The following is a 17389-nucleotide window of genomic DNA, read 5'->3' on the forward strand; positions in this document are numbered from 1 at the left end:
ATTTTGAGCCTTGTTAGTGGTATAGAAATAGCGATTTCTTTTTACTTTACCCTTGCCTTGATTACTAGCGCTATAAGCTAATTAGCGGTCTGCGCTAAAATTGGTCACATTCGATTAGCATGCATATCCCGGTCGACTTGGTACATGTGTTATTAAGCCCTAGGTTCATTTTGCGCCAGATTTGTCCTTTAAAGACAATGTTATCTCAACTAAAGGAGCTGTACTCAAAATACTGAAAAAGTAAGTGGTCTAGGATTGCCTCCGCACGTCTCTCGCAGACCGTTCCCCCAACTCGCCAAATACTGACGTTTTGTCACGGCCCTCGGCGAACAAATACACTCATACAAACTTACGCGCACAAGCGGCCGGACCGGCTACCAAAATAAAAAACAGACACACACAGATGGAGTGTGACTTGGTTCTCAGTTTAGGATGTCATTACTCCACTACAGTATATCTTTACATAGCAAATATGTGTTAGCTGCTATATTAATGTGCTGAATGTTGAGTACAGCCCCTTTAATCTTTGATTTATAAACCGATAAAAGAAAAAAAGAATAACACATTAACAGTTTGGTAACATAAAAAGATAAATGATTTATGGTGATTCCATGTTTGGTCATTTATTATATAAGTCAGTTAAAGCAATTGCATTACACAAAACAATGTGTTTAAACCAATGCTTTATAAGAAACTAATAATCTCATTAAAAAAATCTTAATTGTATATCAGGGACAACTGAGCTTTTACGTATGTAACACACCCACACATCTTAGACAGAAAGTAAATTATGTAGATCTCCCAAATTTATACATTCAAATTTTTTTTATATTCACAAGACCTGCTGAAAACAAAGCAAATAATCTATACGGCTTGAAATGTTAACATCTCTATACAGACTCATTTCACATGTGGAATGGTTACAGTCACTGAGAAACCTAAATCAAACGAGAAGTTGAGATTTGATACTATGCTAATGATGCTGTGCTCTGTATTTAGAGGATGTGATCAACTAGGGTTTAAATCCCACTGATGGTACCAGCATTTGATTCACTGTCACCATGGACAGTGAGGACCGGGGGATCCACAAATACGATTTAGGGTTGCCGAATGTCCTTGCAGGATATTTTTCAAATGTTTGACACTGCTGCTTGATTTACAACATGATCAGAGCTTTAAACAGCATGTCCTTTACTACAGCACAACAGGGAGAGTCTATACCTATGTTCATCTATCTAGGAACTGTAAATATTCAGCATCCACAGCAGTCGGATTCCGGGACAAAGAGACAATAAACTACATGTCATCATGATATGTGGGGCCCTACCAGACCGAGTCTCTGGCACTGCTCAGATCCCCACCTATAACTTCAAAATGAATGGATAAGTCTGGTCATATTCTACATATTTTCTTGTTGTCTATTTCCATGTATGGACCAAAAACAACAATAAACTGATTCATGAAGTATTGCCTTTGAATACAAAGCCTCTTAAAACTTCCTCTGTTTTTTTTTGTTGCTGTAGAATCATCGAGCCACTGCCGCACTGAAAAACACCTTCCTTTGTCATGATGAACAGGGCCCTGCAGTTTATTTTGAGTCTCTCCAGAGTACAATCCCATCCTGCTGCTAGAAACACTCACTCAAACACCAAATGTGTATTAATCCACAGCTGAAAATAGTCCCCAATAAATGCACCGTTTACTCCTGTTTGAGTAACATTTAGTACAAACTACAGTGCCCAGCTGTTGTAGGTTTAAGCATACGTATATCTTCAGCATGAACCGATAGGCTTGTCGTTAAGAGCCACATAGAGGCTGTGTATTGCTGACAGTACTGAGAAACACATTGTCGTTTTGGTCTTTTTAGGACTGATAATCATGCGGAAATAATTCTGTCAGGCTTTGGTGAGTGTTGCATTATTAATGGTATTATCCTTCCTATGTGTGTGGGATTCTAATTCAGTAGTTAATCAGGTCTACCACACTCTCAACCTGTGATCTCTCTTCAGTGTTCTGGTCCGATATGTCCGTCCTCATCGGGAGTTCAGGCAGACCTCTGCTCCTCTGTCACACGGTTGGAACAGTAGTCCTTAATACCTGGCGGAGGAGAGAGAGGAGACGATGGTGACGACGAGGACTACGGGAGTTTTGATGAACTTGATGGGGACTTCCGAGGACACAAACAAATACACCTGCTATAAAAGATCTTTGTGTGTGTGTGTGTCAGTGGCTGCGTTTGCCTTTCTATTAACTGCCTGCACGTTGTTGTGATCATCGGTTATACAAACCTCATTTGAATTCCTCAACTTTAATCTCAATCTTTTAGTAGGGTTATTTAATTTCGATCTCTTCTTCTTCTTCCCCTTTAATCGACTGCTTCCCATTTTTAAAACGAATCACTTCTTCTTTCATTAGATTTAATCGGGAATTGGGACATTAAGTAAACCATCCAGTCATCAAAAATAAAAAGGGGCTTCACTGGAAGCGGTATGTGCATCTAACTTCCTTTATAAGGAATGTAGCAAAATCTACATGACGTGATGCGTGTGGTGGAAAAACACGTCAGAGTGTTTGTGTTCTTGCAAACACTCACTCTGCACAATATTCAGGTAGACCTTAGCAGCAGGAGAGTCAGGTACTTCACTGAGGAAAGACTTGCCCTCGTCGCAGCTTCGCGCTATCCTCGGGTCTAAAGGTACCTTTCCTAGCAGGGGTAGATCTAGATCTGCACACATCCGCTCTGCGCCACCAGTGGTGGGAGGGAAGATCTGTGATGTGTTCTACAAGAGAGAGGACAAGTTACGTAAGCATTTTTGTGTGCTACTCTATACATGCTCAGGAATGGAAAAGTGGAAAAGTGGCCATTGTTGAAATCCATCATAATCTTTCGTTTCATTGTAGTCCGTTTCATCAATGTCATTTTAATGTGTCTGTTAACAAATTAAATCGTTATGTATAAACGTCTCACTTTTCAACATCTGGTTTCAACACAGGACACATTGTGTAGTATTTTAAACTACTTTAAACTACTTTCTTCGGAGCCCCTAAGGGGACATAAAAAAAAATCTAAAGTTTAGTTTCATGTGCTCACACAAAACCTTCATGTGCAGAATTTTTTATAAAAGTTTAGTTTCATGTGTTCACACAAAACCTTCATGTGCAGAATTTTTAATAAAAGTTTAGTTTCATGTGCTCACACAAAACCTTCGTGTGCGCACATGAAAAGTTTGCGTGCGCACATGAAAAGCTTCGTGTGAGCACATGGAACTTTTTCGTGTGAGCGCAAAACTTACTTAGCTTCTTTTTTTTTTTTTAAAACATCCTTTATTATTTAATATTTTTTACTCTTGTCCAATAAATATTTATAACATCAAAGGATGTTTTTTTGGAAAAAAGAAGCTTTGTGCAATGTGTAGGGGAGTTAGCGGAGTGGTTTGGCATGAATAGGTCAAAAGGGAAAGCTGCATAATAGATTTTTTCGAATGTGTCGAATAGCCAACGTCCAATATAAAACCAACTTTACCACGGTGCAAAACTTTTGTGTGAGCACATGAAAGCCGTATATTGATGTAGCCTGGGCCATACTGGAGACAGTGACAGCTAGAGAAATCTCCGTGGCGCATACTAGGCCAAGGTACAAACAGGCTTGTATTGGCTACTAGTGTAAGTTCCAGTAGATCATCCTCAGCCTAATTCTAATCTGTCAAATCTGACGGCTAACGTAAACTCTGCATCAAACATGGAATGATCTCTTTTATTGTTTTTGGAAAGTATCCAAAAATAACAGTGTTTCTTTGATGGATTACTGAGCCCCTAGATGCAACAGAATTACAACGACTCATTATAATGATGCCCGGCACGTCAGTTTTTAAAGGTCCCATGGCATGAAAATTTCACTTTATGAGTTTTTTTAACATTAATATGAGTTCCCCCAGCCTGCCTATGGTCCCCCAGTGGCTAGAAATGGTGATAGGTGTAAACCGAACCCTGGGTATCCTGCTCTGCCTTTGAGAAAATGAAAGCTCAGATGGGCCGATCTGGAATCTTCTCCTTATGCGGTCATAAGGAGCAAGGTTACCTCCCCTTTCTCTGCTTTGCCCGCCCAGAGAATTTGGCCCACCCATGAGAGAGAGACATCATGGCTTTCAAACCAGCAAAGTGGCAGTTGGTCAAGGCCACCCCCCACCCCTCTCTCTTCCTCAATAGCTACAGACACAGAAATGGCACATACTAAGGAAAGCTCATTGTGGGCCTGGCTCTAGTGGCTGTAATTCTGCACCAAGGCTGAATTTCGGGAAAGAGACTTCAGATACAGTATTAGGGGACCACTAAGGTCTATATAAAAGAGACTTCAGATACAGTATTAGGGGACCACTAAGGTCTATATAAAAGAGACTTCAGATACAGTATTAGGGGACCACTAAGGTCTATATAAAAGAGACTTCAGATACAGTATTAGGGGACCACTAAGGTCTATATAAAAGATACTTCAGATACAGTATTAGGGGACCACTAAGGTCTATATAAAAGCATCCAAAGAGCACCATGTCATGGGACCTTTAAAGGTCCAATATGTAATATTTGTACTGTAATAAATCCAAAAATGACACCAATGCCTCATCAGATATTAAGGAAACATGTTAAACTGAAATACTATCTTTTCTGACAACAATGCTAATGTCAGTATTTTTTCTTTTTGAAATTTACATTCCGTGACGGAATTTATGTTTATGTTTTGATCTGTGTGTTGTTAACAACGGCCAGTTTGACAGCCAGGCCGGGTTGCCAGATATACCTGGAAAAACGAAAACCCAGCGCGCTACAGCTGTAACGTTAGTACCAGCCATGAAAGCAGCACACAAACGAACAGGATCAACGGAGATAGATTCTACCCGACCTAAAAAAAAGAAAACAGCATGTTTCTAACAGTTGCGTGACCAGAGACGTAACAACCCCCTGGTAAATATTGGAGATGTATTTGAAAGACGGAGACAGCTTAGTTCCCTAAAGGACGCAGAATTGGCTTATTTCCTCCTGAACAGGTAAGCATAGCTTCAGGCTAATTTATCACAGCCACTAGGGACGGGCATTTTATGTCATTTCAACATTTGTGTACTCACATTGAATTATATAGCTAGAGTACCCGAGTTGGTTACTCGCAAAAATAATTGAGACACAACCAGTAAAGTGATCCCGACTGGTCCTGGCTAACGGCGCCATGCTAACCCTGTTAACTGCTAACGTTACCGGGAGGACCAGGCAAGCGGGCCATGGCTGTTTACAACGTGTAGTTCAGCGGCTGGAGCCGACAACGGTGAGTTATTTTAAGCCACGAGAGGGGGGCTGTAAATCGGGAAGAGAAGACTGTGAGTTTGCAGTGTGTTTAGCGACTGTTGGCGTAATTCTAAGCCAATGAAGTGTGTTCCGTCGGCAAGGTAGCTAGTGGTATTTTTAGTGTTTTGTATTGTAATTCTAAGCCGAGGAAGTGTGCCTGACTGGCGCGTGGAGAGGACGGTGAGGTTGTTGTGTTTTTAGCGGTTCATACTGTAATTTTAAGCCGAAAAAGTGTGTCTGTCAGTTGGTTACAGAGCTCCGCGTGAGCACGGGCTTTTATGACTGTCAATATAGCCAGCATCTAACGTTAGCTACCCCGCTGTGCTGTGGAGTAATGTCTGGCTATGTGAGACTAGCATCTAACGTTAGCTACTCTGCTGTGCTGTGGAGTAATGTCTGGCTATGTGAGACTAGCATATAACGTTAGCTACCCCGCTGTGCTGTGGAGTAATGTCTGGCTATGTGAGACTAGCATCTAACGTAAGCTACTCTGCTGTGCTGTGCAGTAATGTCTGGCTATGTGAGAAAAGCGTCTAGCAACATTGTTGTGAATGCTGCGGTCTCAGCCTGGCAACCCCCAAGAACTTCGAGTCTGGGCAGGAGGGGGCGGGGGAAACGACTCTCCAGTATTTTGAATTGGTAGTGCAGTAACTATTTTAACCGCTAGCTGCCAGTATTACATACAATATTACATATTGCACCTTTAAAGTAACTCGCTACACCTGCATCTGTTACAGAGAGTCAGTGCACCTACAGTTTAAATTAGCAACCCGTCCCCAAGCGGCTGTCAGTCACTCACTCACTGAGATCACAGTGCTAGCTTGTGTTTAGACCTAATTCAGACTGCAAGGGAAGCCCGTTTAAACATCTTGATATTACACATTAAAGAAGATGATAAGCAACTGCCAGTGCTAAATTGTTTTGCTTGAACAGTAACCGTCAACCACTGTTCCTCTTTGCTTTATGTGCCCTTTGATTCTTTGGCAAAACTGCCCAGATGTCTGCGTGTATCGCTTATATGATTTTTCCTAAATCGGATTAAATCGTTGTTTTTCTTCATTTATTTTGAGTGTCTGACACTCTGTTGGCAAAACACTGTGTATGTGGTCTCTGTCAGTGACCTTGCATGAAGGACAAACGAAGCCACTCATGTTCTCCACCACTCCGATGATCGGCAGCTTGACCTTCTGACAGAACCGGATCTCCTTTCGCACATCCTGCAACGATACCTCCTAGAGAGAGACAAACGGAAATGGAGAGACGTAAAGAGAAATGCAAAGCAAGAGAGAGGAGACAGGGGAGGAAACAAAGACACTGGTGACAAGAGCAAAAGTTGTATTGCCTTCCCTGCACAACTGCTATCATGGTTACCCGTGGGAAAGCAGTTAGCCCCGATAAACTGAGCAGCTCTCATGTGTAAATGTGTTTAAATGTCTTGAAAAAAAAGAAACCTCTACTCTTTGATATCAAGATCTTGGCAGCTCGTATGATATTTAAAAAGACTGGCTCCTTTGTTTGGGTAATTCCCACCTTGTGTGTGGTTAGTTTTAGTTAAGTGAGAGCTGATGGAATGAGGAAGTGATTCTACTGCTGTCTGACCTCATAGGTCCAGGTCTAATTTAAGCATTAGGAAATGTTTACTCAGATTAAGTCTTTCACCAAGTACAGTTAAACTTATCAAAACAAATTGACTGAGGGACACTTAACAACTTAAACAAGTAAACACGTCCATTGTGATAAACATTGTACAGGGTTAAGACTTTACAATCTATTGCAACATACAGTCAGTGCATTTGTTTAAAAAAATCTCTTTCTCATAAAACCAGATTCTGGGCCCCCGGATAGCTCAGTTGGTAGAGCGGGCGCCCATATATAGAGGTTTACTCCTCGAAGAAGTGGCCACGGGTTCGACTCCGACCTGCGGCCCTTTGCTGCATGTCATTCCCCCTCTCTCTTTCATTTCTTCAGCTGTCCTGTCAGTAAAGGCCTAAAAATGCCCAAAAAATAATCTTTAAAAAACAAAACAAAAAACAGATTCTACTCCAAAACACTGTGGTGCAAGCACGGACTGTTAACCTGAACGCACCGGAGACCTGAGCAGTCCCATCTTCATTAACATTAGATCTGGATCAGACAGCAGGAACACTGGAGCATTGACTTGATATTGTCTGCATTAAAGATTATATGGGCTGACTTAAGAGTATGTATATGTATTATGATCTCAATTAGGGATCACACACACACACACACACACACACACACACACACACACACACACACACACACACACACACACACACACACACACACACACACACACACACGTTTTTTAAATCCCCTACAGCGCGAAACAAGTCCGCAAATGCGGCGCAGAGGAGCTTGTATGTAATCGGAGGACAAATGGTAGAGCTTCGTTCGGGCCCAAAAAAATCAAGCCCGACCCAGCCCGAGCCCGTGCACATTGTGTCCGAGCCCGACCCGGCCCGACACATTAACTGGAATTATGAGCCCGAGCCCGATTTCAACCCGACACTTTTTGAATCCGTGGGCCGTTATAACTGACGTTCTCAACTACAATTCAGAGTTGTTTGAACTACAGAAATCGGTTTAAAATTATCTTAATGAATAATGCAACAGGAGCGAAGCATGTAAACGCTGTTAGTTTATTCAGAATGGAACGGATCGCAAATGGATCTGAATGAAGAAACGTAAAAAACTCAACGTATTTCTCTTGTGAGGGCTTGCCCGCTTGCCTCGCCCTCAGGGGTAGCCTATGCTTGGAGAACTAACAAAAGAGGACGTTGAAGGCTGACTATCATCTTTTCTGCCACGGCGAGCCTGCTTCATGTGTCTCTTCATCATCCAAGTCCCCGTTTTATCAGCTGTCATAGGCGAACAGCGGCCGCACTTAATGCACTCAACAAAGCCGACACATATGTTGTCACTTACCACGACTTGTTTAAAATGGCTCCATACCTCCGACTTTCCTCCAAACTTGCTCAAAGGTAATTCTCCCGTTTTTCTTTTTTTCTTTACATCCTCAAGCTCCATGTTGCACTTAAGCTCCACAATACAGCCCGCAGCCCCGGGGTGATGCGTGCGGGAGGAGGAGACTCCGCGCATGACACATGTTGCATTTTGTAACTGTAGTCCAACTTGTGTAACTTTTTGGACACATTTGTTACTTTGGCCTAAATAGATAATAGTTCTGATTATGGCATAGCTTTTCTCCCCACCCAATTAGGCTAAAGTAATGATTAAAAAAAAACACAAATGCTCGATCAAGGGTCCGGCCCGGCCCGGTCTGAGGATAGTGGCGGAAAATAACGGCCCGGCCCGAAGTCGGGCTCGGGCAGAGAATCTAAACTCTAACAAATGGCTCCTTAGTTTCGAAATACTTTGCGTTTATTCCAATATCTATAATTGCCCAATTTAGAGATCACTTTTTTTTTTTTTTAACCGACTAACAATAACTTTGACCGGTTAACGTTGAAACGGTCAACCACCGGTCAAACGGTCATCGGTTAACATCCCTAATCTCAATGCGTATATGTGTGTCGGTACCGTCAGACTTTTTGATTCCTTGTCATACAAACAAGCCAGAAGTCCTTATCAAACCAAGTGTGAAAGAATGTGCAGTCAGCAACTAAAGCCTGGCAGTTCTGTGTTGTGTTCATGTGTCAGGAAAATTAATACATTGGCTTTTTTACTACCCATAGCTTTGATAGAATGTGTACCTTAGAAGAGGACGCCTATACAAGTTGTTTTTTTTCCCTCCTCACTACTGTTGTGTACTTTACTTGCTAGCATTTTACTGTTTGTATTGTGTCTTGTATAACGATAAACTAACAAACAACTACTAAACATGCTGGATTATAATTTGATATGGTGCCATGACAGCTTGTGTAGTCACAATCTAGCATTGATCTTTTATGGGTTTATGATAAAATAGCATCCTCTGTAAAAGTTACATTTTGCAGACAGATGTTTTTGAGAATAACTGTAAAAAAGAAAATTGAGCAGGAAACAACAGCTGCAATTATGATACACTGGAATTACTTTACTGCCAATGAATATAGGACTATTTCGCAATAACAAAATAAATTTTGTCTTAGTACTGTATGTTCACTGTTCCAAAATGTGATGTTATCCCCACAATATTGACACAGGGTAAGGTAACCCTTGGTTAGGGTTAAGAAAATATACGGTTACACTTTAGTTGAAGGTATCTACATAAGAGTGACATAACACTGTCATGACAGTGTCATAAACAAGTCATAAACGTTTATGACATAACACTTCTGTCATTAAAGTGTCCATATTATGAAAAAATATGGGCTCTGGTGCTTACACACGCATATAAACTTGGAAGAAAAAACATCCATGCTGTTTTGAGTGAGATACGGGTTTCTGAAGGTGTCCTGCCTTCAGTCTCCGGGTGAGCTGGTCAAAATCTGCAGGGCCGTCTACGTCGTCGGCCGAAACATTTGGTGTGTGCTAACCACTTTAGCGAATACCACATCAGCTAGCTGTTTCTCCAACTTTGGCCTGTACAAGGCAGGATTAGCCGGGAGACTCCTTCTAAACGAGGGCGCACTTCGAACTTTGCACTGACTACCTGCAGACGAGGGACATGCAAGTAGTTCTAGACAATTTCTATTGTAGATTAGGGTGAACTCGTGTGTGTTGTAGCAGTGTTTTGCCATTGAGAACGAGGTGGCTAACCGCTAGCAGCGCTTACCTAGCTACTGCGCATGTGTGACTCGCAACAAAAGATGGAACAGATGTGCGATGCCTCACTCTGTAGCTAAAACAGAGAGCTCAACACACAGGGTGAAAAGAGGAGCTGCAGCAATGTGCAGTACAACAAAAATATGGTGTTTTTTGAAAATGAAACCATGAAACCATGTAAACCTATTCTGGTACAACCTCAAAATACAATTATGAACCTGAAAATGAGCATAAAATGGGCACTTTAAGTGTCGGTTTTTGTCATGACAAGTTATGGTTCTGGTTAGGGTTCATGTGTCATGACAGTGTCATGTGTTCATGACAGTCAATGTCACTCTTATGTAGATGTGTTACCAAATATACTTGAATGTATACTAATTTTACTGGGCCCACTGTCTCTCAACCTGCCTCATGCACTTAGATTTCCCAGCACTACTTTCCATAATCCCCCACAACGGGTGGGCACTTGCTGTATTTAGCTGTGGGTAAAACGCGTAGGTGGAGAGAGGAATGGCAACAGAAGCGAGGGGTTTTCCAGTTGAGATTAAATGAGATCTCACCCCTTACTTAAAATACTTACAGACACACAATGTTTACTGCAAACTGCACATTGTTTGTCATAAAAATAGCATTGTACCTTTGCTGGAACAGTTTCCCCATGGAGAGTAGCCCTAAGATGATTGCATAATGCAAGGCGGTTGTAGCAATGTTGCGTTTTGAGTATAGGGTGCGATTCTCTCATTTCCGGCCTGTTAATACCGTTGTGGCTTTTAGCGTTACTATCACTATCATTACTATGCTCTGGAGTTACATAAGAAAACGACAGTTGAACTCCAGGTGGTTGAAATTGATTCTGGGAAATTTAGGAAATCACCAACTGAAGTACAAGTAGCCAATCAGTTGGAGTCAATGTAGACACATTTACAGTCGCTGTTATTGCTATTTATATTAGGGTTATATAATAATTAATTTAATCATTTATACTGTTTATTGATCCACAGTGGGGAAATTACAATTTACACTCTGTTTTTGAAATCACTACACACAGGCCTGAAATACACACACAAGCGCAGGACCTATTCTGCGCACAAACGGAGAGATGTCAGAGTGAGTGGGCTGCCAGTGCTGGACCAGCGCCCTGAGCGGTTGGGGGGGGGTACAGTGGGGGGGGTACAGTGCCTTGCTCAAGAGCACCTGGCAGTGCCCAGGAGGTGAACTGGCACCTCTCCAGCTACCAATCCACACTCTGCACTTTGGTCCATACTGGGAATTGAACCAGCGACCCTCCGGTTCCCAACCCAACTCCCTACGGACTGAGCTACTGGTGAGCGTGTGTGTGTGTGTGCGTGTGCTACCTGTGGTGTGGTGATGATGACAGCTCCATCAACGTGGGTGGAGCTTAGGTACTGGACGATTGACAGGTGTTCGTCAGACGTGCCAGGGGGCGTGTCCACGATGAGGTAATCCAGTTCCCCCCAGTCAACATCCCTCAAAAACTGCTTGATCATCCCTGATTTTAGACACACACAACACAGGTTATAATGGTGTGACATTTGGAAAAAAGTGAGATACATTTGACTATTTACTCTCTTTACTTATATTTATTTATTGGGTTACACTTTACTTGAAGGCATCTACATAAGAGTGACATGACACGGTCATGAACGTGTCATAACCATTACAAACAAGTCATACACATTTATGAAATAATTCTTCTTTTAGTAAGTGTCATTCGGTTTTTGTCATGACAAGTTAGGGTTAGGGTTAGGGTTCATGTGTCATGACAGTGTCATGTAGGGGTGGGGGAAAAAATCGATACAACATAGTATCGCGATATTTTTCGTGGCAATACTGTATCGATACACAGACGCCAAGTATCGATCTTTTATGATATATGTGTTGGTCAGTTTGTCAGCTTGACAATCCCATTTTGCAGTGAGATGAAGTAAACGGAGATGTTGACAAAATTTTCCTTTGGGGACATCATTTGAAATTGGGAAAAATTTGAATTTGGAAAAAAGGTAATACATTGCAATATATGGCAGAATATTGCAATATGTTTAAAATCGCAATAATATCGTATCGTGATGATATCGTATCGTGAGGCCTCTGGTGATTCCCACCCCTAGTGTCATGCGTTCATGACATTGTCATGTCGCTCTTATGTAGATACCTTCAAGTAAAGTGCTACCATTTATTGTTCGTTTATCTTTAGAGTGGCTTGTGCTTTTCCCCCCCTATCCCCTGCAACATTATGAATTCCCCCATTGTGGGACTAATAAAGGATTTAAAATCTTGAAAAAAACAATACCATTCTTCTTGGGTCCTCTCCAGATGACAGCATCATCAGGGCTACTGAGCAGGAAGCCAATAGACATGACTGCCAGGTTGTCATCCACATACTGCAACATAGGCAACACAGACAGACACACACAGTCACACTTATTAAAAAAGCAATTTCTTTCAAAACAAACACTAAAAGGACTTACTAACTGTTTGAATTGACTCACCACAGGAGACCAGCCTGAGCCACTCTGGTGAACCTGTGCACAAGAGAACAGATTACAGACCTACAATGAAGTAAAAGCTTAACATGACTGACGTCATAGTTACAAAATTAAATTAAAAAAATCCTTCGAAGTACGCTTGTGTATTGCTGCTGACATATCTGCCCTTAACTCACCTGTTCTCCCTCTAAGCCCATGATCCTAGGAATGGATGGACCACAGATATCTACATCCAGCAGGGCAACCTAGAACAGAGAGAGAGAGAGAGAGAGAGAGAGAGAGAGAGCAGAAAACAAAGACTCTTACGTCTCTAGTGTAGTGGAATCGGTGACAGGCTAAACTGATCTGAAAACTGACCTCTTGAGGTAAATATTAGGTTAGCAGAAGATGACACTTTGAATCCACGCAGAAGTAACACAGGTATTTTCCATCCACACTAAGGGCCTCTTTACAGTCGCCGCACTCGACCTCTCGCGCGCCAATGTGACGTCAAAATGAAATAGATCTCGCTGGCGCGCCAGGATTTTGAGTGCGCGACCAGAGGTAAACAGGAAGCCTGAACAAGCTCGAGGGTAACCGGATGCCAGGACTCTCAGAGTGACTGCAGTCTCTTTTGTGAAGTTACTGAATTAAGAGGAGTTCTTTTATGGCGAATGAAAGGCTTCATCCGACCAAGTAGGTCATCGAATCGTTGTGCAGACATTCTGAAGTATTCAAAGTGCTTCTCTTCTTCGCCATTGTTTACCTTTTTCTCCTTCTTCTAGTTCGTAGAAATAGCAAAGTCGGTAGCCTTTACTCACTACCGCCACCTCTGTTCAGGAGAAGACTGCAACTAGTGTCGCGACCACCTACGCGCGAGTACGAGTTATGGCGCTCCCATGACATCACACTGGCGCGAGACAGGTCGGAAACGGCGAGTATATCGCACGTTTCAGCCAGCTTAGTGCTGCAACTAAGTTATCGTAAATACAACGATGACTGCTGTGTCACTGACTAGCTTAGCTGCGGTTTAGCTAAACGCGAACTTGCAGGGGTTTTAAATGCAGCTACATACTAAGTTGGACCTGATCGCTGTGTCGCAAACAAGTCGGACTGCAGCTAAACAGCCGATGAACTGGTTATATGATGTAGTAGTTCCCTTTTAAGGATCACTCCTGTGATTCAGAAAAATGCAGCACACTCAGCTTTGTAATTTTACAATTCAGCGACCCAATCACTAAAAGCTAAGGAAAGAATTTATTTTTGAAATAACTCTGTCTCCTTACAACCTACTGCAGCATCATTAATCTGTCAAAGATAATAGGTTACATTAAAATTGCAGAGGGAATCATTCTTATATTAACCTATAAGATTATTTTTATACAAATCTCCTCAGGTGAGTGAACAATTCATGTGTCCATTACCTACCTACAATACTGACATTGTGTCCTTCTTGCAGGTATTGGAAATAATGCCGGTGCAATAACCGATACATGGCTGCTATGAAATTACCTCTTTTTAAATGTAATTGTATTATTTTGACACTTATAGTGTTGCCTTCAGAAGATCACATGGTGAAAAACTTAGTTACCTAGTTACCAAAAGGTTTTAGCTGTAGAAGTCTGCCCTTATACAGAACTTTGTGACCTTAAACCTCTGTTAACCCATGTCTGTAGTGACCTCTAGTGGCGTTTAGTTGATTTCCACAAGAAAAAACAACTGGGTTAGACTTAAGGCCATTTTATAGGAGAGGGTTAACTTTTCCTGCTCCAGATTTCCCACCGTGGTCAGAAAGAACAGGGGAGACGCTTTGTTTCTCTCATTATGACTCTAGAGTTGCTACTCGCTCCAAAGCTAATCACCGTCACCCTCTCACTTCTACCTCGCTCTATCTCTATCATAGGAAAAGATGTTTATATGTTATTTTGACACAAATACATATTAATAACTGACATGTTGATATTTGAAAGTCTCTAGGTTTTGACATAGATGCAGAAATAAATGTAATTAAAAAAGAATTATAATAATTATCGATTTTCAAATATTGCACCTGTCAATACAGAACAAAATATTCTGTAGCCTATTTTGCGGTCAATACTGCCGACATTGTCTTTGCTGTAATCAAATCAGTATATATTTATGTTTAACATGGTATTTCATTTTATCAATTGGTGTCCAGACAAGGCTAGCAGCAGCAGCGCCATGTCAGACACGTTTCTGGTGTGCAAAGACATAGAAAACGCCACGCAGCTGACACGCTACAGAAACGCCACGCTCGCGCGACGCAGCCAGTGTGTGGCCGGCCTTAAACTCCGGTATATTTTGCGTGTTGAATACCAAAATCAAAATATTACCTCCTTCGTGCTGTCACTTGCCAGGGCGTGAGCCAGGTGAGCGCTGAAGGTACTCTTCCCTACTCCTCCTTTCCCAGACAGCACGAGGATCTTGTGTTTGACTGTTGACAGCTTCACTCCTATCTCGGCTATGGCTGGAGATGAGACAGGGGGAGGAGATGAAGGATGGAGAAGGCTCTCAAATGGGACAAAACAAGGGTTACCTGAAATGATGGCTGTTTTAAAGCTACTTACTCCTCTGGTTCCATTTAAAAGGAGAATTACGGCCGATTTGTATCTGAATCTTGATTGCTATATATCTCCGAGTACTGTCGATAGGAAAAGAAACGAGCAAAATCGGTGCTAGCAAACTGGAGTTGCTGCAGCTACGTCCAGAGTTCCCAGTTAGCTAAAATGCCAGCTGACGAGGCATCTTATAAAGAGTGCCTTTGTGCCTCTTAAGTACAAACTTGGAATTTAAACAGTTTCTTCACAATGTCGGAGTTGAAAATGCATCTTGTTGTCACATAAGGGCCCCGTTCATGTTGAACAGACATTTTAATTGCATTTGTGTCTGTTAAGAGGCACAAAGGCACTCTTTATAAGATGCCCGACAACTGCCATTTTAGCTAACTGGGAGCTCTGCCCATTAGCTGCAGCAACTCCACTTTTTTTTCCCCTATTGACAGTATTCTGAGACATATAGCGATCAAGATTCAGGTAAAAATCGTCCAGAATTCTCCTTTAACTCATCCCAATAGTTCCACATGTATTTGCTGAACTGTACATATCAAATTATCATACCAATACCAAGATTTTGTAACAGTCTTACCAGGATCGGGGGCCTTGGTGGCTCCAGAAGCGCATATTTTCTGGTTGGGACAGCCCTGACATGACGAAGTCTTCCCTGCTTGATCACTTTCTGTACCCGGGCAGTCTGAAAGAATAAAACACAGACCAGTTATCAGTGTGTGGTCTTTATCATATCATCTTAAACTAATCACACCCCAAATACGTGTTCTGTGGATAAAGATAAACTTAAATCTATAGTTGAACTACATTTCTTCACGCTCTTCAGCTCCACTGCCAGCTGGTGGGTCAGTATTTTAGTAGAGATGCCAGAGTTTCAACACAGAGCAAATTATGTTGAGGTGAATGCTGTGGAAATGTGTATAAAATGTCACACAAGGTGTCTTTTTTTGCAGCCAAAATAATAAGTCTTGGGTTTGAATATTTCACTCGGTGTAATATCCTATAGTTTCAATAAAAGACACAAATAATGATTTTAACATTAAGAACAATTAAATGGAGAACTAAAATTAATCTGGATGCTTAGGATTGGGATAAAAAAATATACAATTTTCTATATTTATTATACAACTTAATACTGCCGAACAATATGGTTAAATGTGGTATATGTTATCAGTAAATAACAGATAGTAACTTGTGTCATTTACCAGACTGATTCTGGAGGCTGAGAACTGGGTCATAAGGACTCGGCAACACGTCAAAGAGTGGTGTGGCGTTTCATTTTACAAATACATTCAGTAACGTTACTGTTTAAGTAGCCCTGTGTATTTATAATATCTTGTGTAGGCAAAAATGAACAATTTCTGCAATGACATTTATCCGCTGACTTCGTTATCTCACTTTAATGGCTGCTGTCACGTCAGGAGAAACACTTTAGTAAGTGCGTCATTGAACTTCACAGGCGATTTCTGTTTAATTTTATTTTATTTTTTTTAAAACACAGTCAGCAGTACCAGTCCATATGAATATGTAATGATATTTTAGCTAACGTTAACTGATACCCTGCTTGGACATCCCTGAAAACTAGCTAGCTTACTTAGCTACTACGGAATATTGCAAGTGACGTTAACGTTACAGTGTTGTCACAGTAACTGAAACGTTTGTTTATAACCCACCACAACCTTACAGTAAAGGCAATATATAATATTACAAATTGTGAATCAGCTTGCTATATTGTCTAAACGTCCTAAAAATGAATAAAAAAAACAACTTACGCTCATTTGCATTATCTGGTACGTTTGACATCTTTGCACGAGTGTTGTGTCCTCCCGTTAAAGTCTTCCCCCTTCGAAGGTTCCGGAAGCGCACTACATGAAGTTTCGATCCCCTAAATGAAGAAAAAAAACAACGTTATTCAACTCTATCTGTGTGTGTGTGTGTGTGTGTGTGTGTGTGTGTGTGTGTGTGGGTGTGTGTGTGTGTGTGTGTGTGTGTGTGTGTGGAGTGCACTTTTTCTTACCTGACCTTTGACCTTCCATTGTAGACAAGAGGAAGAAAAATGCAAAAACAAAAGAGTTATTTCATTAATACAAGTATCTCAATTTATTTTGAAAAATGTTCATACATACTATTTTTGGATTGTGCATTCCAGCTTATATCAATCAAGCCTGTGTTGGGTTGCTTTGATGATAACTAAACAGAATACAGATGACATACACAATTAAACTTAATTAAACACAACTTAAACTTTTATTA

The 17389-nt window shown here is 41.4% G+C and overlaps 1 protein-coding gene across 2 annotated transcripts; it reads right to left on the minus strand.

The window, feature by feature from the left end:
• Positions 1-597: 597 nt before the first annotated feature.
• nubp1 (nucleotide binding protein 1 (MinD homolog, E. coli)) lies at positions 598-17052 on the minus strand. 2 transcript variants are annotated; one of them, XM_039824627.1, is made up of 10 exons: positions 16909-17049; positions 15717-15821; positions 14906-15039; positions 12749-12817; positions 12576-12608; positions 12377-12467; positions 11421-11575; positions 6456-6566; positions 2594-2780; positions 598-2097 (listed from the first exon to the last, which is right to left on the minus strand). In XM_039824627.1, the coding sequence occupies exons 1-10, from the start codon at positions 16937-16939 to the stop codon at positions 2045-2047; spliced, it is 969 nt and encodes a 322-aa protein (XP_039680561.1). In that variant the 5' UTR covers positions 16940-17049; the 3' UTR covers positions 598-2044. The 2 variants fall into 2 exon arrangements, with proteins under 2 accessions (XP_039680561.1, XP_039680562.1); XM_039824628.1 differs by lacking the exon at positions 2594-2780 and having other exon boundaries at positions 16909-17052.
• Between the last annotated feature and the right edge of the window lie 337 nt (positions 17053-17389).

The sequence above is a fragment of the Perca fluviatilis genome, chromosome 15 (genome assembly GCF_010015445.1).
Source record: "Perca fluviatilis chromosome 15, GENO_Pfluv_1.0, whole genome shotgun sequence".
In the NCBI taxonomy this organism is placed as follows: domain Eukaryota; kingdom Metazoa; phylum Chordata; class Actinopteri; order Perciformes; family Percidae; genus Perca; species Perca fluviatilis.